This window comes from Sinohyriopsis cumingii, chromosome 6 (genome assembly GCF_028554795.1).
Source record: "Sinohyriopsis cumingii isolate HCF-2022 chromosome 6, ASM2855479v2, whole genome shotgun sequence".
Taxonomy (NCBI): Eukaryota; Metazoa; Mollusca; class Bivalvia; order Unionida; family Unionidae; genus Sinohyriopsis; species Sinohyriopsis cumingii.
The window spans coordinates 75,695,071-75,719,563 of NC_142966.1; the positions used below are offsets into that span (position 1 = coordinate 75,695,071).

Below are 24,493 nucleotides of genomic sequence, written 5' to 3' on the forward strand. Positions count from 1 at the left end.
TTGAAGTATGTGAGTATTGTTATTTGTGTTTCAATGCGTGCGCGTACGTGTGCATGTATGTGTGTGTATTGGTCTTTGTGTTTTTGTGCGTGAGCGTACGTGTGTGTGTATGTGTGTGTTTGTGTATGTGTGCACGCGTACGTTTGTTTGTATTTGTATGTCTGTTTGTGTGTATATGTGCGTGCATTCATTTGTGTGTATGTATTCGTCTTTGTTTCTTCCCATAAAATTCCCTATATCGTATCACTTACCTACCTACCTACAGTAGCGCGTATTTAGGTCAGCCTCTTTCAACACTGTTGCTATTATTCCCCTAGTATCTAGTACAGAGGCGTCATTGAAAATGGAAATTTTGAGATTATAAAAATAGACTTAGACTTTTCACAAGTTGTACCTAGAAATAGATACTAGATTAGTTCATAGGACACGCTTACAAGATGAGAATATAAATAAATAGTGGGTTTTTCCATAAGAATTTCCCAAAATTTGTAGCTAGGTTTTTCCAAAGGAATTGCTACCAGTGGTGACTATAAATATATACTAGCGTTTTTCCACTTATTACTTTTGGTAGTGTAAGAGATTTTGTGAGATTTTATCTCTTCCTCTTACATTTTAAGCAAAGACAGGGTGTTTGTATAGTGAGTATGATATAATGGAATTTATAGCGGGTGTAAATAATAGTATTTTTCGTGGTGATATATATTTTTTGAGATTTCATCTTCTCTTACATTCTAAGCAAACACAACGATTGAAGTGTGTGTATTGGTCTTTGTTTGTGTTTGAGTGCTTGCGCTTACGTGTGTGTGTATGTGTATGTGTTTGTATGTGTGTATGTGTACTCATGTACGTTTATTTGTGTGTGTATCTTAGTGTGTGTTTGTGTGTATGTGTGCTCGCGTAGGTTTGTTTGTATGTGTGTATGTATTGGTCCTTGTTTGTTCTGATAAAACTCCCTTTATCGCTATCAAATTCATTTCATCTACCTACATTAGCGTGTATACAGGCCAGTCACTTGCAACACAGTTGCCATTATTCCCTTAGTGACCAGTACATTGACGTCAGTGAAGCTAGAAATTTTTAGACCTTAAATGCAGACTTGGGGTTTTCCATAGGAATTGTTTTCACAAGCTGTAGCCATAAATAGATACTTGGGGTTTTCAAGCAGGATTGTCACACAAGTTGTGAGTATAAATAGATAGTGGGTGTTTCATAGGAATTTCCACAGGTTATAGCTATAAATAGATACATTGGTGTTTATTCACGATCGTCACACATGTTGAGATTAAAAATTTACTAGGTTTAAGCTTAACCTAATGTTTGCTTAATAAAATCTGTAGGCACTAAGTTAATAGGGCTATATACTTCCAAAGTTTCACACCTCCTGCATATCGATAATGCCGCAGAATAAGCAGACGAGTTAGGAAACGATCCATTTATACGTTCCTCCTTGTGCAGTATATATTCTCATCTATACTAGATATAGTGCCCGTTACTCGCTCCTCTCTCTCTCTCTCTCTCTCTCTCTCTCTCAGGAGTAATTACTTTCAAGCACGTTAAACTGCCAATTGAAAATAAAATGCGTACAGAGACAAACTTTTCTCGAAACGAGTTACACAAGGTTTCAATACAACTTAGTCCACAACTTTGTTGATAACAATGAAAGAACCTGTACATAGATCTATACAAGAACTTAAAGAAATTATCAAAAGCTGCAAGTGTATCGAATGACGTGTCTTTGGGTTGGATAAAAAGGCAGGTCATGTGGCCAATTCATGTGGCGGCCAAAGGCCAGCGCGACTGTGAGCACGTATTTGGCATATACTTGTTACTGCGGCGTCCAATGCGCACAACTTTATTCTGTTTATTGTTGCATCATGAGCTCATCGCACAAGGTAGCAGCCAAACTCCAGTGTGTTTGGTGCTATCGAATTTTCATTCTTTTCCTGAGAGTTGAAAGAAGTTATTGTGTGCAGCAAGTCTGCCACGATATTTTGTTGCTGCATGGCGCCCAAGGCAGCTAAATATTCTACGTATCCCAGTTATTTTCATCGCATTAAGCACATCATCTCAGATGCCGATAAGCCTTGTGGGGTTACGTTAGCTTTTAGTGACCATAGGCCAATGTATCTCACCCACTTTTTCCTGTCATTCAGCCTATATCACTTTTGTATGCGAGTTAAATGCCAATGTTGTGGTGTTCTCTTCGGATGCTTATCACTTGTCCTTTGCCTCAGCAGCCATGGCGCACACGACTGTATAATATCCCAACCAGGGAGACAGATCCAATTAAAAAGATCTCTGTTGAACTTTGTTACCCATAAAACTCGGTTTATGTATTGCTGGAAATTTCTTTGGTGCAGCGCATACCTTTCTTTCCTCATAAGATGGGATAGAATATTCGTTGAGGGGTTGTATTTAACGTCAAGATAATTTTTCATGGTTATCTGATTCTTGCCTACCGGTCCTTATAAGCCTTTCAGGAATGAGGGGATAGTCAGAATTGCTGTCATATTTGTTTTCAAGAAACGTCATATCGATCTCGAGAATGTAGATCTTTGTTGAATCGGCAGTACTGTTACAATGATCTTTGGGGCTGCACGTTATCTAAAATGTGCAGGAGTCAGGCACTGGGTATGGCCATATTATTAAAACGATGATACGTGAACCAAGATTTTGATCTGCTGAATTCGTAATCAGGACAATAGGGATTTTTGGCTTTTGGCAAATTTCTTACTAGCCATCGACACGCTATCTCGAAAGCTATTTTAGACAAGCATTCTATGGTTTATGTATGTTATTAGTTTTGAGGAATACTTTGGCATTTTTCTTCATAGCAGCCTAAGCCATATGAAGCGAACTCGTGTAATTGGAAGGATCTAGTCCATAGTTCTGCAAGACCATTTATCGAAAGTCTTCAAAGACATCAGAGGGTATATACATATGATTTGATGTACAAATCGTGGTAATTTCCCATATGCCTATATTTTCTAGTGGACCAGACCTCAGTGGCATGATCGTATTATTATTTCGGCTTTAAGTTAGCTGTAGAATGCCTGATATGGTGGGGGTGGGGGACTCTTCCTCAAATGTTTCCCACTTATCCATGCACTAACAGATATTCACACCTATTTTAATGAGCAGCTTAAAGACTCAAGCGCAGCATATTTGGATATCTCTATAAAGTTTTCTTTTTGTATTCTGCTTATCTTGGAAGACCCGCATTCATTAACTGGTGACTTCAATAAATTACAGTTGGTCTTCTATGAATGCCATACATTTTCCATGTTATTAGGTATGACTCACATTTTCAGTTGAGGAAGTTCAGACGCTTTGCCTGATGGAAAAGCTGTCATAGCCTCTCACATTATGAGCCATGGTTGTTACTTTAATTTTGTTTTTTGGAAAGATTCTCGGTTGTAAGTTGCAGGCATTGCGAACCCCGCCACGGTAAGCGCATTGAACGTGGCAATAGTCTTGACTCTGTCGTCGTTCAGTAGTTTATCGCACACATGGCACATTGTTGCAGACCATTAATGCAGGTGACGAAATGAGCTCTCGTATTGCAGCCATTTCCTCTTTTTAGCTCTGAAAAAACTGCTGTACGCTGTCTTGACCCCGGTATAGCACAGTATTCAGACCGTATGTTGAGGGCTTCAACTTCCTCAAAGATGACAAATGGGGCCGTCATCTGCTTATAATAATAATAATAAATCCATTGATCACTACATCATTAATTTGAGCTTTATCCCAAATGCCAAGATATTCACCAACGCTAGTTTTTTTTTTTTTTTTTTGTTTCACACAGACCAGTCCCTGATAAATTCTTCGAACTTAAGTCAGTGAAGTACCAACTTCAAACATCGTCCAGGGTTAATACGGCTTGCACCTTGCTGGAGAAGTAGGCAAGCAACATTTTTGTTTCATGCATCTTAACGGCTGTTTACCGAGCCCAGTGCTGGCTTTTCCATCTGAACTTTAAAAATTAGGTTAAACTTTGTCGGGTCGTAACTTTTCTATACTCTTGTTAATAAGATTTGTCTTTCGTGGCACTCATGAAGGCGGTGGCGTCCTTGGTGATTTTTGATCCGGCAGTGACCAGAATGTGTTTTATTTGCAGTTGCCTTCGGTACATATTCAGACATCGACTCTTTATACGGTCAGCAAAACTCGATGTACTGAACATCAGCATTCATTCACGTTGTTCTGTCTTTGGGACAAACAGGGCGGTAAGGGATCTGGTGGCTATATGCTTCAACGGCAAGAGTTCAACACTTTCTTTGCAGCTCACGAATGACAGAGTTCTGGCGATATTTGATACGGCGCATTTCGTTTGCTCTGCTCTCGTGCGACATTCTCTTTACGAGGCCGTAGGGGGTTAATCGTTTTATTCGTCTTGTCTCTGTTCCCTAACTGCATTAGCCGGACAGCTTCTTTTATTTCAGACCAAGGACCCAGCCTTTCTGGTAGAAGTATGCAAGATTCTGATGAATACATATGGAAGACAAATATAAAAAACGAACTTAGTCAACTCTGAAAGACACTGTACTGGTCTCGATCACAAGTTTAAGGCTGCGTCGAGGATACATGCCAAGCATCGTGAGCATACTACCTATGAAAGATGACTCTCTAATAAAATCTATTTTTGTGACAGTGGTTTGGCGCCATACTCATCCTGATCGACTGCGTAAGACTGCGCCATGGGTACACGGCAGACGTTGTGATCAGAGTACCCAAGATAACTCATAAGGGAGAGTTTTGCTACAGACCGCCACGAAGCAGCGATGTGAAGGGTTTAACGGTGCATCGCTATATGGCCGTCTGGTCGTGACGAAGGACGGTAGCCATGCTTGTCGCAGAACAACGCAGCAGGGTGTAGAGTTCAGTGTTGGGATGCTGTACTGCTGCCTTGTTGCCGCAAAGCCCAGCAATAGTATCAAGCTAATCGATTGATAGCCATATTGCTGCCTGGTTGCCGAGAAGTCCAGTATTGTGTAGATCTTAACGTTGTCGCGCCTGGCAGTGGGAAGCCCAGAAGCAGTATTGAAGTAGGCTATGGGGCGCCAGGTCCAAGCTGGTCTGCCGAGTCATGGACGCCCAGCTGTCGGGTCGATGTGATGACAGGACGGCTGCCCCGATGATTACCTGCATGAACTACATCTGTACCATATGAGCACTTTACGTTTATTCAAGGCTGAAAATTATTAGATATACGATAAAGCTATTTATCGGCCATGGAATACATTCACTATTAATATCAATAAAGTAAACTACTTTCTTTTCCTTTTTCCTTAGGTGAATGTGTTGCATTTACTTTACATGTTTTATTCTCTCCAGTTATTGAAATTTGTAATTGTTTTCTTTTCAGCTGACCTTAGTTTCCTTCTACAAGTGTAACTGACATCATTTTCTGTTATTGAGTGTTTTGTGTGGGCTTCGTAAATTGTAGCCATGCATTTTGATATATTTTAGTTTTTTTTATTAGGTATGTTTTTTGTATACATTTCTTAAGTTCTATTGAAATACAACTGTATTATCGCATGCAGTGGTCAATCGTCAAAGCAGAAAATATTCAATATATGTTTACTCATTTTGATTAAATATAACTTTATGTGTATATATATATATATATATATATATATATATATATATATATATATATATATATATATATATATATGTGTGTGTGTGTGTGTGTGTGTGTGTGTGTGTGTACATATAGATATATATTGTTTGACTCTATCATGGTCACAAACTTAAGTAACACAAAAGAAGCAAACCCAGCAACTTTTGTAAAACTTAAACAATTTAATTATGAAAGTTATAAATGCAACATGTGAGAGGAACTTACAGTATTATGAATTGACTCCAAACGAGTCCTTATAAAAGCCTATGAAAGTCCGAAATGAATTGAAAGTTCCTTATAAATTTCAATACCGGAAAGGTACTTGTGTCAAGTTGTCCAGAATTCTTTCGAATAATATATCAGTTCTAGCATACTATTATAGTCCAAATAAAAAGCACTTTCTATTTCCACTTAACAGTACAGTACAAACAAATGTTTTTCCTTTCGAATAATATCTAAGCACTACATAAAACACGTCTGCAGGCTTACAACATTGACACAATATGTGTGAATGACTTCAAAAATCAGAATGAATCTTAATGCTTCATTTTCTCCTTATATACACCTTATAATGCGATTGTATTTCGCAAAGACCACACGTGACAGCATAAACTACTCATGGTACGCCGAATTGGGAATATTCACTGGATCTAGCGCAACCCATACGAAGTTACAGAATTATTCTCGAAACGTCGAAATTCCATCAATTACAGAGTAATTATGCCATAGACGCCATTTTAAGTCTTATTATTAGGAATATTATTAATAATTGTCAACACATACGTAAACTTCGATTTATAGATCCTACACAGTTTGCCTTCTTAACAGAGCCAGGTCGCGCACACATATTTATAACAAAAAAATATTCTTTACAGTTTGTAACAATGACATAAATTATGAAAATCACGTAAAAACCTGTACCAGGAGTTACCAAAAATATAGATATACATAACAACAAGAATAAAATATTTGTTTTCGATGCAGTGAGACATGATATAAACACAGTGGATACAATAAATTTTCATTCATACTCATAGTTGTTCGTTATTAGCAGGCGCTTAATCTAAAAGGTACCCTTCTGACCACTTGTTCACTTGAAACATGTCTCTTCTATGAACAGGTGTCCATATTGGCAAGCATTTAAGCATAATGACATCTGAAAATTAAATAGATTTTTGTACCACAATATCTGAAAAATAAACCACCACATAACCCTTAATTGCAAAGGTAAAAGCTGACAAACGTTTTCTCCCCTAGGTAAAAGCTGACAAACGTTTTCTCCCCTATCCTATGTACGCTTGATGTTTGTAACAACACATACCTCCGGTATCTGGTTCTATTTTAGTCGATTTTCTAACAGGGTTTTCTGCGGTGTTGTCATCATCCAGCTTGAATTTTCCACCAAGTGGGTTAAACTATTCAATGTAATTTGGACTTTGTGTTTCAATATTGCCTTATCATTTTGACGCACGTTTTAACGGTGTAACTGTGATGACAATGCTACACACACCTATATCAATCCATGTTGCATTTATTCAGAGGTTGCACTACACGAATAAACCTTGTTTACTTGCTTATAAGATGAGTCCAACTGCAAACTGCACAGACCCAGATCTGCCGGCGCATAATGCGCCAGCAGATCCGTGTCTGTGCAGTTTGTTAGGTGTGATCGGTAGAACAAACTGTACAGACACAAATCTGCAGGCGCTTCATGCTACGACAGATCAGGTCGTTTGCAGTTTGATTAGGCTTATAAGTGAGTACATACGGTAGATTATCGACAGCAGTGTTGTAACTTTAGATCTACCTCTTGATAGAGAAAGCGAGGTGCATTTCGGTGCATTCAGAAAATGTACCTTTAAACTCGATACAAATCTAAACAAACTGTGTCCTATTAAATTGACATATAATTAATAATAAACTTAAATTTCTTGTACTGGCAAATTTAAATGTGAAATCCTCTATACGCATTTGTAATTTAGCTGCCATCAGTCCAGTATAATGCCCTTCTAGAGGAAATAAGGCAATACAATCACGCTACTTGACCTTGTTACCTTTACTCTTGTTATACAGTTTGAACTATAAGCCGACTAATCAATTGTTACTAGTCAATCAGAACAACCTCTCAGCCATTTCCGTCTAATGGCAATTTTATTAAAATCTAATCTCCACTTTCGTACGCGAAGATTTGATACTGACCTCTTAGGGGTTATGTTGAGGTGACTGTTGAGTTAGCAAATGGAAATGCAGCTTTCAAAAATCTAAAAGTATATTAAATCGCTCGGCACACATCGATGCTCTGTAAGACTTCATATGATTGGTTGATAAAAGTAGCGATTAGGGTAATAACATAGAACATAATTAACCAGAACATGACCTCTAAGCGGTCGCTGTCTTCATGTAGGACATTGGAGATCAAATTTTAACCAGATTGCGTTAGGTGGCTCACTTAGGATGTCGTTGTGTGTGTGAGTGTGTGTGTGACAGATTTTTAACGTAGCTTTAACAATTTTTAAGTCATATCATTATGATGTCTACAGTGTGACAGTTTATAGTGATGGTATAGCACTGGGGTATCATGCCGCAAACATGTAGCATCATATCCCACCCAATCACATTATCCTGACACCAGGCCAACCGGTCCTAGCACTAACCTCTTAATGCTGAGCGTCAAGCGAGGCAGATGTTAGTACCATTTTTGTAAGTCTTTGGTATGACTTGGCCGGGGATCGAACCCACGACCTCCCGCATCCGGGGCGGACGCTCTAACCACTAGGCCACCGGAGAAAACATATCAATTTAAGTCGTCTTGGTGATAGCCTTTGCACGAGTGAACAACAATTGTTGCGACAGAACATGCCAACAATGCCCATGTTGTGCAGTAGTTCCGGTTGAAAAAATTGTCTTAAAATCTCTGCGGACTTTCGCTAGTGTATACAAAGCACATAGACGGCTAAGCCCACGCCGTCCTCCGTGATCATTTAAAATATAAAGAAGAAACAAACCCAATTAAAATTAGTGCTGTGTTTAGCTAATTGTCGGGGCCCCGAGTGGCCGAGTGGTCTAAAGCGCTGTCCGTTACGGATCACTGCCATCTCACCTCTGTCTGCGTGGGTTCAGCCAATGTGGGCTTGTGAGAAAGCTTGCCAGTAGCTTCTCGTGGGTCGGTGGTTCTTTCCGGGGTTTTCCCGGCTTCTTCCTCCACCATTAATACTGGCCGCCATGTATGGCCTATCGTGTGCTGAAAAATGGCGTTAAACCCTACAACAGCAACAGCAGCTAATTGTCCTCATCGTGTGTGTAATCTAGTTTTTTTAATAACTGGCCAGTAAATAGTTTCGTATCCCTTACATGATAACGCGATATGGCAATAAATGAAAGTTATCGTCAGTTTTATTTATTGTTTTATTTTGAAATCCTCATATTTAAATCATTGGTGCACTACTGTAACAACGTTTGATAATTATGTAGCCCTGACATTAGTGCCACACCCGACTGAAACTTTAGGAAAATATTACTGTATGTCTATGCCAGTAGCTTCTCGTGGGTCGGTGGTTCTTCCCTGGGTTTTACAGGGTTCTTCCTCCACCAGTTATACTGGCCGACATGTATAGCCTATCTTGTGCTGAAAAATGGCGTTAAACCCAAAAACAATAACAACAACAACTGTATGTCTAAACATTCTGCCCTAATATGTATTCCTGTCACACCTACATACGGAGAAAGCCGTGGGATATTCCACAGCAATGTGCAAGACTGTGTAAATGTCACAGAACCTCGTATATATGCGTTACCTTCTGGGCCACTGTAGCTAGTGGTACTGGCGGTGACATCTCTAAATGAACAGGCCATAAACAGTGCACAAAAAGTTCAACCCTGTTACCGTGTTTATTCGAACACCACACTACGACATTACAATGTATATGTTTACAGTCTTTAAATTCTTCTTATCCGTGATTCGTCCCAAAGAAGACAAGTGTATATAAACCCCTCAAGCCATGTTACCATAAATAGCACATTGTTTGCAATGCTTATTGACCGATATGATTATTGCATTGTATTCGTGCCGGCTAAAGACAGCTTGAGGTCTATAGTTTACATCACTTTAATGACGATTGAATTTTGTACTTTGTTCTCTTCCTGACCAAGATATATCGCATCTAAATAGGTTCAATAGATTTTCCACCAAAATAAGTACGCTTTCATTAGTGTAACTACGATGGATTTAGAAACTTAAGAAATAACTCACCATTTATTAAATACATTTCGAAGACAGTTCTACACATTTATACGCGTTAGCCTATTATTTTGAAAGCAGTAGCAGCGATACAGACTACTTAAGTAAGCTAAGACCGGTGGTTTATAAAACCCTTACCTTTTTTTTTCAACGGTTAGAAAACATAATTAAAAGCTACATATTACGTTGATAACTTGGTACAACAGAAATTTTGCATGGTTAATTTTGCAAACATTTTGAAATTTGAGATCCCAAAAGTAGTTTGTAATGTTATGGTTCTGAGTCACAGTTGTTGGATATTTTTCACACAGAAAATTGCACACACACACACACACACACACACACACACACACACATATTGCTTCCCAAATTGTTCCTTTATTGCTGTCAACGGATTTTGTTCCCATTTAATTAAGGTTCGAATATGCTGACTTAAATTACTTCCTTTTATTTAACGTCTAATATTGTTGCAGTATGCAACAAAACTTTTCCCCATTTATTTAAAGTGTGTAAGCTTAACATTGAAAGTATGGCTACATACCAGAGACAAGTGTGTGTGATTTGGATTTAAGGTGGTGTTAACAATATTTCAGTCATATCGCTACGATGTCTGCAGTGTGGCAGTTTATAGTGCTGTCTAGTAGTGGGGCCTCATGCCGCAGAAGTATAGAATGATATCTCACCCAACCACATTATCCTGACACCAGGCCCACCAGTCCTAACGCTAACCTCTTAATGTTGAGCGCCAAGCGAGGTAGCTGTTAGTAGCATTTTTATAATGGTCCTTGGTATGACTCGGCTGTGGTTCAAACCCGCGACCTCCGGCATCTGAGGCGGACGCTCTCACTACTAGGCCGCCGGAACGGTCGTACCAGAGACAGTCCGTTACAGTTGTTTTTGAAGGAAAGGATGTATTAGTTGAAACTTGCTTGTTTGTGAATCTAGTCCAGTCGTTTGATATCCTTGTCGCCATCATGTTTAAATTTGATTAACTTGGTTTCGATTGGATGCGGTGGAGTGGATACAAAAAAGGAAAACTAATGATCGAAAAAATATAATTTTCATTCGTAGTAAAGATGCCAAGCCAGCTGTTAAAACGATGCAAAGAAAATGTGTTTCAGATTATCAAAATCAATAATATGAAAACATTGATTAAAACAACGAGGTTGATCAAAACATATTTTGAAAGCATTGAGCAAACGACGACGGGTTCTCTGACCTATACAAAAATGTAAATATTAAACTTTACTTAGCATTTGTATGACAAGCTCCCACTCATTTACTGACCACACAGGGTATGGGGTCAAAAATAACAGTGTAAACTAGAAATTAAATTCTCTGAAACAAGACTAATATATCTGTCTCCCTTACAGCCATACAAAACTTCTTATGAATGAAGAATAAACTATAGTCCTATCTACAATATTGCTACCCATCCCATTTCTCTTATTTTAAACAAAAGTACCGTTCCGTTAGCACATGGTAGGATGTAAAAGAACGTGTATAAAACAGAGTGTAAAAACCAATCAAAATACCTTCCCTACCCCCACCATCCTATGAGCCCCAATATAAAGTTAAAATATGTATTACTTATGTACTGTCCCTAACCCCTACTACCCTCCATTCTTCTACACACAAAACACAACCGCCTCCTTTATTATTCTCATAATTCCCATAATATTAGTAGTGGGGTCTGATAGGAAATAAAAAATCAGACACAATTTTAAAAACAATTGTTTCCAGCATATAAGGCACATATAAATTAACATTATGTTACCCTTTTATGAGTTTTTGAGGACACTCGGGCCTTACCCAACTGGCCACAGGCCCTTATTAATAATAATAATAATAATAATAATAATAGCCTGTCACCATTGGTGTCCACCAAATGTTCACCGCTAAAATAATAGCCTGCAGGAATTGTTAACGTGTAGATGCTGAATGATGAATTGCTTGCTGACTTTGTGTCACCTGAAAATCCGATTTTATTCATTTCTTCTTGCAACTGTACGTTCAGGATTTCGACTTGGAAAGTGTTTTGAGTTTCAGTGATGTTTATGATTTGTGTAGGATGAATCATTTCCACCAAAGACACTTTGTGATCTAATTGGATGGCCTGGGGTAATTTGGCCGTGTAACCTCACAAAGTATTGTTAGCAAACACCTCCATGGAACTGTCACTGGGTAACGTTAAGTAAAATTGAGTGTTGTTGTTCATAATTCCAGAGTTCTGCTGCTGTCCGAAGATCACTCGAAGTCAGAGTAGTGTCTTAATGAGGATTGCTGTTGTGGTTATTGTTGGAGTGGTGACTGGTGTTGGACACAAGATTCTCGTTGTTCCCGTTTGAGGAGTATTTCAGAGAAGGATTGGGGGGAAAGTAACCAATGCAGCTGCTCAGTAAAATGGTCCACAATGATTTGTCTCCTTGTTGAAAACTCAGACTGGTAATGGGTGAACCGATGACACAATAAACCACAAAGATTTGGCAGAAAAAGACGTTTGCGTTTTAGGTACACGTTCTCCACACCACACCCACAAAAGACGTTTTTGAGGAGCTTGCAGAGAAGAACTCAGTGGTCACTGGGGTGGTAGCGCTTGAGGCTGTGTTGAAGGGCATGATGGTCACTTCTTTTTATAGTCAATGACTTGGGAAACGTAGATCCAAGAATCAAAACTGAGAGGTTATCCTTTCCAACGCACTTTGACTTCTTTGACATGGCGTTTTACCTCTTTACGGGTTCTTCGTTCGAGAATGATTTCGATGTCGTACACTTCGTCTTCTTTTTTGGTCACGCGTTGTAACTCGGGCAAGTAAAATATTCCTTTTAACACTTCCCTGTTCATGTTTTCCAATTTATAGACGGCAGGATGACGACCACGCACTCGTCCAGTGACACGAAACAATTCGGTGGTCCAGTTGGGTAAGTAACCTTTGACGAATGTGCATTTGGTTTTGCCAATGCGTACCCAATCTCCTACTACCAACACTCCACCTTACATGGGAACAGCCACCATCGGGGACGTACAAAACAGGCTCTCAAAAACAGTAACTTCGTTGTCGGGAGTCACTTCTTGGGGGGAGGGGGGCACATCTAATGATCCGATGGTAAGATTGGTTGTACGTTTGGACCAGGACGGTTAAGATGGTGATGTACTTGCGAGTGAGTTAGTGCGTAAAATATTTCCACATGCGTTTTTTCAAGGTGCGTTGAAGACATTCCACAATGCTACCTTTGGTTTCGGGCTGCTCGGTGATGAAAAAACTAATGTCTCGTTTCTTTACTTCTTTTTGGAAAGCTTGGTTAAGAAATTTAGTGCCTTTGTCTGTTTGCCATCGAAGAGGGTGACGACCGCTTTGTTTCAATACCAGTTTGAGAGTTCGCACTAACTCGTTGCTCGATTTGGAAGTCAATGGCATGACCCAGGCAAATTTGGAAATGACGTCGATGACACAAAACAAATAGTTGTAGCCACGATTGTAAGCTGCCAAATGAGAGACTTTTCAGACGGGTTTTGTTAGCGCGATATAATTTCGGAACTCCTGCGTAACCTGCAGGATGGGATGGATCGTAGTAAATGCTGGCTAACACCTTCTCTATTTTTTCATTAGTCACCCACTCTTCGCTGATGCTATTTGGGATGGGGAGAAATGGTGTTTTGGAAACAGCTTTACGTGTTCGATGTGCCACTGGAGTAGAAGTCGAGGGTACTGGTGACAGTGGTGGTGGGGTGGTAATGTGATGACTTTGGTCTTTTTTCTTTTTCCACATCTGGTTTCCCTACTTTCTGTTTAACTTTAGTTGAAGGAGTAGTGGACATACCCAAGCTTTTAGTGTAAGGACGCTGCAATCTTACATGGAATGGGACCTTGTGACGGTGTTTGAAAGACTTCTCGTACTCTTCTTCCTCAGGCATTCGTGCAACTGCGTCTGTCTTGACCGCTAGGTGTGGTGGTGGCGGTGGTGGTGGTGATAGGCGTTTCATCCAGGTCTTAAAATCTTTCAGAGTTGGCAGAGCTGTTTCGGCTAAAGCTCTCTGGTGAGAGTTGCAGTTGTTGTAACGGTTAACCTTACCTTTGCGATTTTTCTGTTTCGGACAAGTTGTTGCGATCCATCAACGACTGCAATTCGTGTTGTAACTGGGACATCTCGGTTAAATGAGGATTGGGAGGCAAAAGCGGGTCCGTTGTTCTTGCCAACGATGGTATTCCATCAAACGTTTATAAGGCACTAGACCCAGTTTTCGTCCTTCCATCGAATTTCAATGGTCACGTCTGAGATCTTTTGACTCCAAAGGTCCCTTTTATCTTCTTGGTCCTTTTCTATCTTGCTTCAGTGAGTATTCCCAGCATTGTTCCCAATACTCCTTTCAGTAAGGGTCCTAACAACATGGGCAAAATTCCTCCGCCTTGTACCAACATTTTCTTCTTTTGACGGATGGGTACTTTCTTTTGGACCATTTGGCGAAGAACGTATCGATGCGTGGCAGAGCAATCTTTCTGATGTGGAGACAAAGGTATCGTGCCTTTCAAGACATTCAGACAACATTCACACACGGTATCGACGACGTCTTTGGAGGCTGTTTGAATGAATTGTTTTCGCGTGGGTAAAGGAGCTTTGGACAGGACAGACAACATGTCCCAATGTTTGACTAATCGAGGAGGAAGTCCTTTCGTTTTCTTTCCATATTTAGCCAGAGTGTGTTGTGCACATCTTTTAGGTCATTTTTAGTCTGGAGTGCGTCGGCCCTGATTGTCTTTACGTCGTATCAACTTGGTGGCAGGCATCACACGTAGTGGAAAAGTTCTCAACGGACTAAATCGGGGCAGTTTTTGCTTGGACAAATAAAAAAAACCCTGTTACTTGCCCGATCTCTCTTGGACTTTGATTTTGGGAGCGGGTACTTTGCGAGCAGCTGCCCCTGAAACTAAAGAGGAGGAAGGTGTCACCACTGGAAAGGTTCTTGGAGACGCGAGTTTCCACTGTTTCATCAAATGTGGAAGAACGGGTGTCAAATTGGGTTTGGCTGCCATCACTAGCAACGGAGAAGTGGAAGAAGCTGAGGATGCCAAAGACGCGGTCAGCGTCGCTGTACGTCGTGGCCTCTTGCGAGAAGAAACCATTCTGAGGTCTTTTCTGGGTCTTTTCTTTTTCTTTTTCTGTAGGTTTTTCATTTTCTATTTCTCTGACCTGATCTTGACACCACTGCTCCTTTTCTTCTTTTAAGTGTGTTCTGGCTTTCTTGGGAGTGGCTGTTTTCTTGGGGAGGACGTTTGGGGCATTGGGATCCTATTTTAAGAGGGAACGAATGCTGACACCTCCTAGAAAACCGCTACCTCCAGGTTTCAAAATGATTTGCTTTTTGATTTGAGTGTCGATGCAAGGAACGGCCAGTTGCGTCAAGGTTACTTTGTTTCCTTCAAAAAAGTGTTTGGTTTGATGTGGAATGTGAATGATGCCTTGCAGTAATTGAAGTGCTGTCACCGTAAACCATCGAAAGACTTCTTTGAGACTGGCTTCTAAGACACGAGCACGTATTTGTGGATTTTTTCTCGCGACTGATGTCGTACAAGGCACGAATCAATTTCACGGGAAGATGAGACTGAAGGGACGTCATAATGACACTGTGTGAGACAGACCCAAAGTGTCCGAGGTTTTTATAGATTTTTTGTTGGTGTTAAGTCGACGAAGGGTACGACACGTACAAGGCCCTCCGTCTTGGCACAAGTGATGAAATAAAGATACAGAATCACAAGTAATCGGGGGGTGGGTGGGTTTTAAATTCTCGAGTACATAGGCGTGTGGGGTTTGAGTGTCATCGTCGTATGCATGAGTCAGCCAAGGCGTTCCTAACTGTTTGGCAAAGACTTACACTTGCGATTTATCTCTAGGGCTTTTAAACAAGACTACGTAATGATCATTGAGACTGATGGTGCGATAGGCTTTACTTTGTTGAAAAAACATATGGGTGATCTAAATGGCACTGGCATTACGATGATGTCCTTTGCGCGTAAAACACAGTTTAATTTCTTCTTCGTCTTCTCTTAACATGTCGTCGAAGATGACAAAATGGGTTGGACTGGGTCAGATACGATCAAGTCGTCTTCTCCAGGAATGCCTTCCACAAACACGATGCAATCGCCTTGACTTTCTTTCAAGAGACTGTACGCCGATTGACACTTTTTGTAACACCACACGATTCGTTGAGGTGGACGATCGATCAGATGTTTATGTTCGATGAAACGTTTGACAAATTCGGTTTTGCCTGAACCGCTAGATCCGAAAATTATCATGTTAAAGGGATGGCGAAGATACAAGGCCTTCCAGCTTGCAAGATCTAAATATTTGTCGATGACTTTGAAAGTAGAGGAAGAGGAAGCAGTAGTGCAGGGAATGTCACTTTTGATACAAAGACAAACAAGGCAAGAGTATTCTGTCACTTTTTTCAGGACATGTTTATTTCAACACATGTTTCAAATGTAATAAAACGAAAGACAAAAATACATAAAAGCCAAATGGTTAAGTACAACGATAAAATGCACATCAAAAGGATCAAAGTGGAATTTAAACAAGTCACTGTACAATATATTCTTAGTAACAAAGGTGTCCTAGGGGCAATGTGTAATGTTCTTATAGTCTGTTAGTGTCCTCTCATAATCAGTCTTCGTTTACTTTGGAAAAGAGCATAGTTTCACTTGTATTTTGACCAACTCTCGGTAAATGGGTTATCTCCACTCCACAGGCAAACCATTAATATTCTCTTGTAAAGTATCAATCTAGAGATTACTGGGGTCGTCCCAGTAAAGGTAGGTAGTGACAATGCGAAGACCATCAAGCATGTTCCAGGTAAGCCGCATCTTTTTTCTGCTCCCACTCGTGAAGTGACACACCTCAAGTGAAGCACTTGACTTTATCCCCGTCGACCGAGAATATAAATCCGGCTCTGGCTAATCGGGGGTAGGTCCTTCCAGATATGTAGTATATTTTCCTTGGAACGTTTGAAATCGACTTTCCAAGTCGCAGTATTCAGGCAAATGCACAGGAAACGAATATTCGTCTTTCACATGTTCATTTCGATTAGGGTACGGTGAAATCCGCAGGAGTTTACTTAGGGTTGGATGAAATCCATAGGGTGGTAGCTGAATGGTTTAATGTGGAGGATGACATTGACAATGTAAACCAGTAAAGTGATAAGGTGTTCTGTAACGAGTGGTATCGCTTTCGCATCCGTCAGGTTTGACAGGCACAATATTACTTTCCATGGTAGGTATGGTAGTAGTAGTAGTAGTCATAGCAAAGTTCCCATGATGTGGTACTGAATCGCTAATATCACAGCGTACGGCATCCCTGCAATCTGGAAGGCACATCTTCGCACTCCACTTGAGAAGCGGAGAACTTGAATAATGTCAGTTTAAAAGTATTCATCTTTCTCAAAAGACGTTGGTAGTTAAATTGAACTATCGGTCATGGAAGTTTTCCCTTTATATGCTGACCAATATCGGCGGGTCAGTACGGTAACGTGAAGTGGTTGGGAAGCCGTACTCGCTCCTGGAACACGATTTGATACACCTTTTCCAAAGGCCGACTGACGTTTGGTATGTGGGTAGACGTACAATCTTGTGCGGTTCGTAGGTGGTCACTTTACAGTTTTCATCTTGTCCAAACTGCAAGGCTTCTTTGAGCACGCCAGAGTTCATAACTCGACTGGTGCGATAATTGAGAGTCAATCCTTTCACTTTACACTTGGTGTGCACTTCTCCTTGCTTCTTTCGGTATTCCTAGCCGTAATGTTTAGGACCATCACTAGCAAAACTTAGAATCTAGTTGTCGGGGTGCTCGTCCGTCCAGGCTCCTAAACGGTCTCCTTCGATGCCAGGGTAGAGCTGACCCAGGCGATCGACGTAGATGCAACTGTCCGTGTCAAAGTACAGGACGCGATCTCCTAACAGTTCTAAAACTTCGTACAATTTTAAGCGATTATGGCTGTTACGTAACCCGCAATGATTACATTTCAAAATTTGTCGGCTTCTACAAAGTCCAGTTTTTCTTCGTAACTGACTAAGATTAAATCCTCACGAAGGATGTCCACGTGTTTCATGTATTTAGTTTTGTCGTGAATCATCTGGAAGTAGCGGAAAGGATCGGGCAAATACTCGGTCTTGGGTAAATACGGTCGCTGTGCCATTTTACCCCACAAACAATTCAACATCCTTCCTTTTTCTCCACGTGGTCTAAATGGTGCCTTTCTACTCCTAGTATTTCTCTTTAAATTTATTTTTAGTCTTCCGGAGTGTGGCACCAGGAAGGATGCCCGGTGATATCTTTTTTTCATCTTCAAAAAGGCATCCAGGTAGTCTGCGAAAAAGCCTCGTTTCTCTTGTGGCATTTTTGTGTTTTGAGAAAGTGGTAAATTGCGTACAGTTCTAACAGTTGGAATCCCAGGTTCAGCGATTTGAACAGTTCAACGCTGACCCACGTTCCCGTCAATTCGCGTTCTTCCTGGGTGTGCTTACAAGGTCGGTCTTGACTACATGTTTCGGAACAAGGGAAACATCAGTTTTTCTTGGTAATGGTGAGGTAAAACGGGATGGTACAAGTCCGTGGGAGGCAAGACTTTGCATTTAATCAATCGTTCGTATTGTCGAATGTTGTCCAGGTCGATGTGTCCCGTCAACAATTGAGGATGCCCTTCGGGAAAGTGACAATATTTGCAGACGTAAGGATACAGCGAACACACATCCAAGTATTTGATTTCTTCTCCTTTCTCCTCGTCGGCGTGGTACAGCAAACAGGTGGCATTCGTCCGTACTCCGTACAACTATTCCGCGGGTGAGGTGGGTCCACCAGCTTGTAAGGGTGATTGTACACGTGTTCCCACTTATTCACCACTTCGTAACCTTGCTGTTCTAACTTCAAAAGTCGCTGAGAAGTGTCCTCGTACAAGTCTTCCATGGTCCGTTGAAAAACTGATTTTTAGTGTCACGTTGATGGTAGCAGAGGGAACATCCGTGTAATAAGCATCCGTTAAACTCGTACACTATCTTGATATTTTCTAAGTGTCAGTCATCCACCGAATACGGTCCGATGGTCTTTTTGCCTCTACCTCTGCAGGCATGTTGAATCCATTTGTCTTCCTTGTCGCACAAGCAATGTAGCTAGCGTAGGGCTTTGACCGAGTATCAACGTTTGAAAAAAGTTGGTCGTTTGAGGGCGGATGACAGCCAGGGTGTTTTCGGGCATGAATCGTTGGCGGTAACTAAGGAACATGCATTGGTAATGGAACAGGCTTCATTCAATGGATCGATCCCTCCGTGTTCCACGAATAATTCTCAAACTTTTCCACGTCGGATTGACAATACTTTAACATGTCTTCCTGAATGTCGAAGGAGTCTGTGGAGTGAGTCTGATACCAAGTGTAGAAATCTTCTCGTCGTTCGGTACGCATGTTGTTGGGGTCGTAGTAGTGAGCCTCGGGCGAATGGGGTAGAAATGCGTGTTGATTGGCTTCGGTATTAAGAAAGTGAGACAATAGCCTTTGGCTATTTCTGTCATTCCAAACGTTTAAGGCATTCGGCTCAATGGCATGGCCATGTAACTCATCGAATCTTTAAACTGATCTTGTCCAACTTGCATGGAAATAATTTTAGCTCCGTTCAAAGTGACTTTAGGGCGATCTGTACTTTGTTCCGTATAGTATCTGAGAAGAAACTGTCCATCGTATCCCCAGAAATTGTGAGTCATCACCATGACATGGCGATGACAATCTCCGTAATGTTCGATGTCCTCTTGGCTTCACGTCTTGTCGATGGGGTCTAATTTGGCTACCGTGTTAGGTCCCAGAAATATTTTTCACGTCCTCCATAAATCTTGCTGCAGTGAAAGCAATGACTTAAGATAGGCTCTTGTATGCGCTTATCTTACGCTCGTTGAGCCACATAGAAAGCAGGAATGTGAGTGACAGTCTCTTGTCTGCATTAGAAATCGGAAAAGATGAAATTCCCTTTCTTCGGTCACCTTCTTCTTCTTGTTTGGAACGGTATTGTTGAATGTAGCAATTCCAGGATTTGGTGACAAATGTGACATCGTTTCTTTCCTGGACATGCTTGAGCCTTGGCATTATTGGTATGCCTGGTCCACAAGTAGGGCACAATCTCTGGAGTTGGCAGACACTTTTCGTCGTAGTTGGTAACAGGCTGGACTGACAAGACTGAGCTGAGAAGCAGGGCAATGTACTCGTTATTGTCCTTCGTCCAGACAGGGTTTAGAGGCCAAACATCCTGAGCATCTCGATCCACAATGCTTGTGTTGCTCTCGATTATTATAGCGATAGTCTCATTTCTCACAGTACTAACCGTATCCCAGGAATGCAGTGATACTGGTAATGGCATCGAAATGTTCATTGTGATGATAGACGTGAATGTATTTTCCGTCTTTAAAATCTTTGCCTTGAAACAACACAGGTCGGCCGACGTCATTAGAATGCACTTTCAAGGTGTAGTTTGGAGTCAAGACTTCATGCAATTTTTGCATGTTATCAATGCCACAGGGTGTGTCTTTGGATAGTCCCGCTTGCAGTAAAATGAGTTCTGCTTCTCTTCGTTGTTTGGCTCGGTCCGATTGTCGAATTGTTTTCCAGGCTCTTTTCCATCTTACAGTGTCGTTTATGTCAGCATACGTTCGTCCCACAACAATGGCACGGACTGAACACATATGATCTTGAGGATTGTTAATTGGAACGAGGCTCTTCTTGGTGCTGCGAAGATCGTCCACCAAAAACATCTTTTTGAGTCCGGTCACTTGGGGAAGAGTCATACGGGTCATGGACAGTGTCTCTTTTCCATCGGTGATGTGAAACTTGTCGATGGATTGTTGCACGTGTTGAATCTTGTCGATGACTTTGGAAGGTGTGAATTCTGATGGGCTGCTAAACTAGATCCAAACAGGGGATTTAAAATTGTCGTGAGGAATGAAAATCTCAAGCGATCGTCTTCTTTGGCTTCACACTATCGTTTCAGTGTGATTAACAAAGAATCCCATACGTTGGTGATGAACTCTTCTGCTTTCTCCACCGGTACGCAGGACTTTAAATCTTTAAACTTCACCGTGTATGTGTAAGCCGTAGTTCAAAATATTCTAGAGGAGCGTTTTTCCCTCTCTCGAATGTGGTATTACTTTCCGGGTGATACTGGCTTAGACTCCTTGGGTCTGGATTCAGGGTCACTAGTGCCATCTTCAAAATCGCTGTCATGAATTTGAGCCAAGTCGTCAGTAAATCACGTTTCAGCCTCCTACTTTCTTCTTCTTTCTCCGTGATGAAATTTCAGGATACCGAAACATTGTCCATCAGGTTTAATGACAGTTTTCTTGAAAGTTTGGGCGAACATCATCAGATGGTAGCACATAATCTGAGCCCGAAGATCAACAGTAGGATGGATTTTTACAGGGCTTTTGGATCCCCTGTAGAACTGAACCAGGTACTAAATTTGATCTTTGTGTATACTGATGTGGTGGATTACAACGTAGTGGGACACACCTTTGTACCGTTACTTCGTGTCATTCCTTTCAAAATAGATTCTACCACGACCAATGACCAGGAAGGTAGAAACACCTATCACGTTCACCGCGAATTTGTACATGCTCACTATTTACCCGTTTAACACTGTCAAAATTGCTATAAATAGAGAGCTGGGACAAAAATATTCCCCAAAGGGAAAGTCACGGTGAAACTCTATTTTCGAAAACGATTCTCTAACGAGTTGTAAGTCATGTATCCAGTGTACCGAGGCGTCGCTCGACAGCAAGGACATGGTTTAGGAGATATGCTGAAATATGCATTTCGTTTGTTGGACCCAGTTTGGAAACCGATGGTGACAAGAGGGTTGCACGATTTGAAAGATGCCGCATTTACATACGGCAAAGAATTTCTCCAAAATGTCATCATGACAAGCAAAACCCCAAAGAAGCTTTCTTGAAAGCAGGTAAAAATGTCTTGCTTCAAATGGGCGAAGACATTTTCGGCCGACGAGAACTTCCTATAAATGCCATGGACTCTGCCAAGTAATTCATTCCTGTTTTCCTGACACCACAGAAAGGACAAGGCACAAAAAGACTACATCAGTCACAATTTGAGCAAAACAACCGCCAAGTATCCGATACGACGCGTGGAAGTGAACTTTTACCATTCCCGCTGGGCATCAATCGATGATCGAAGATCATTTGTTCCAAGGACAGTTACCCAAACGTTTGATCATTGGTATCATCAAAAATACAGCCTTCAAAGGAGCCTTCGAATATTTCCTTTTGAGTTTCAGCACTACAACTCGTCCAAGATCGAAATCAGTCGAGATGTCTAAATCTTGTGTACCAGGCCTATCGAACCTGACTTTAGTGACGAGAAGAAGAATTACCGGAGATCGTACTTGTCTCTGTACGAAGCCACGGGACAGTATGGAACCAACACCAGTCACGGCATTACGTACGAGGATTATGAAGAAGGTTACACTCTGTGGGCCTTTTATTTCACTCCAGACCAAGGTAGCGACCCTATACAATCCGGCCAAAGTCGTGTGAAACATCAGTTTGTAAAGCCAATACCCGTTAACAACACGTGAACGTCATCTTGTATGATGAATTCGACAATACGATAGAAATCAATAGTTAGGGAGAAGTCATTCTGGACTATTAGAAATTATTGAAGACTTTTATCCCTTTCTGAATAGAGAAGAATCTATGGAAATGGAATGGGAGGATACCGTGGAAGCACAACCCCAAGACAAAGACGAAGAAGACCTGGTGATGAGGTCCAGATGGTTCAGAACAAGAACAACATTTAATCTCCTGCTTTGCCAAACACCTGGCAGAAAAAAAATTACGGAATTATCAAAGAAAGATTGCTATGAATGTCAGTATGATCATCCCAGTTAAATACAACAAGATAAATGTCTGATAATGAGTCAAGAAGAAAAATTGGACGAGTATCTGGAGGACGCTTGGGGTATCATCTCAGAAGAAGCCGTGTTGCATCAGTGGTTTAAGGACTTGCGTGATCATTCCTCCTCTCCATTGATGGCTCTAGAGATCCATCACATCGAAACTCTCTTAGCCCAGAGTGCAGAGACGAAGCGAAGAAACGGTTACTTGTCAGAGATTTTCAAGCAAAAAGTCAGGATGGAATTGATGACTTATCATTACCTGTGAGAAAATAAAACAACAACACAAAAATGTATACCTGTGAACTGTATTATCTGTTGTGTTCTAAAGATGCAAACTTCAATACCATCAAGCTTATGTCATCAACACGGACGACAGTTATCTCACAGGAACCCCATGGGTATCCGTATACTCTCCTAAAGAAGGTTGTGTGGGGTATTTTGATTCGTATGGATTACCACCTTTAGACGACACAATTCAATAATGTGAAATACAAGGCACTGATTCCATAAGTGTGGACAATATTGTGTGCATTTTCTTCATCAATGCAGTTTTGGATATTCTTTAGAACATTTAGGGACTTATTTTGATCGTCACTGTTCTAGAAATGGTGGCAAACTAGATGGATGTTTTTGTGACCGTTATGGCTATCTCTTGTCTTTAGCTAGGAAACGTAGTGTACATCAATGGCCCAATGACTTCTATCAGTGGAAATCTCACTTCTCTTCACAACGTTGGCAACCTTTCCAAAAATTGTTTATTTGTTTGAAAAAGTGTTTGTTTGTTTGAAAAAAATATGTTATGGTTAATTGTTGGTTGTTAGTTGTTTGAATAAAAAAAATGTAGTATTTTGAAAAAATGTGTCTGTCGCTTCTTTTCAATTTTTATCATTATACATGCTTTTTGACTTCTTTCTATCCCTCATCCCAAATTCAACTCTATAGTATTCCGACCCAACAAAAAATCGTAGGGATGTTTTCTGTCATGTAGGCGCTTGAACAATATAAAGCGAGGCAATCTCCAGTCTGACCATCCATTGTTGAATCGTTCACCTAGGAAGATGACTTCTAATTTAGCTAAACTAAACGAAGGCTACGTGCATTTGCATCGTGTCAGACAAAGCTTGATACCCAAACCTGAAGCGATAGAGAATGTCAGGATGCTGAAAGTGTCCGAAGACTTGATAGAAGAGGTCTTCAAAGAGGAAATCAGAAAAAAAGAATGGACGGAGAAGTACAGGCTTCAGAAGTAGAGAGAACAGCAACAACAACAGCAAGAACCAGACTAAGGTTTCGTCGAATGCCGTGTGGACACGAAAGAGTTCTCCTTCTCTTTCCGAAGAAACAGACCCTGTTCTGTGTGAAAGCCTGTCGCCAGACGGGGACGCAATATCAGACAATACAAGATTGCCATAATCTCCGTCCACAAACAAACAGCCCTTTTAAGGGCTACCCAGATCTCTAGAAAAGACACTATTCAAATTGCCAATTGGTATGAGTGTGGAGCAGTGTGACAATAAACTCTCACTCCTTTACTGATATGTGTGTGTGTTTGTATGCTTTCGCGTACGTTTATGTGGATAGTAGAGTGTGCGTTTGTATGCCTGCGTGTACGCTTTGGGGGATTGTAGATATTGGATGTTTGATAGTAAGTATTGTGGTATTTTTGATAGTAGATATTGGTTTTTTACCCTTTCCTTCTCT

General features: G+C 40.9%; 1 protein-coding gene across 3 annotated transcripts in view; it reads right to left on the reverse strand.

Annotated features, from left to right (window-relative positions):
* LOC149797233 (digestive cysteine proteinase 1-like) overlaps positions 1 to 9,543 on the reverse strand; it is a 109,513-nt gene extending 99,970 nt beyond the window's left edge. The window contains exon 1 of one of the 3 annotated variants that reach the window (XM_089961929.1): positions 9,418 to 9,471. In XM_089961929.1, coding sequence (XP_089818055.1) covers positions 9,418 to 9,456 — 39 coding nt within the window. In that variant the 5' untranslated portion in view covers positions 9,457 to 9,471. Of the gene's footprint in view, positions 1 to 6,944; positions 7,060 to 9,417 lie in introns of those variants that run through there. The other 2 variants (XM_089961930.1, XM_089961933.1) reach the window with 2 other exon arrangements.
* Between the last annotated feature and the right edge of the window lie 14,950 nt (positions 9,544 to 24,493).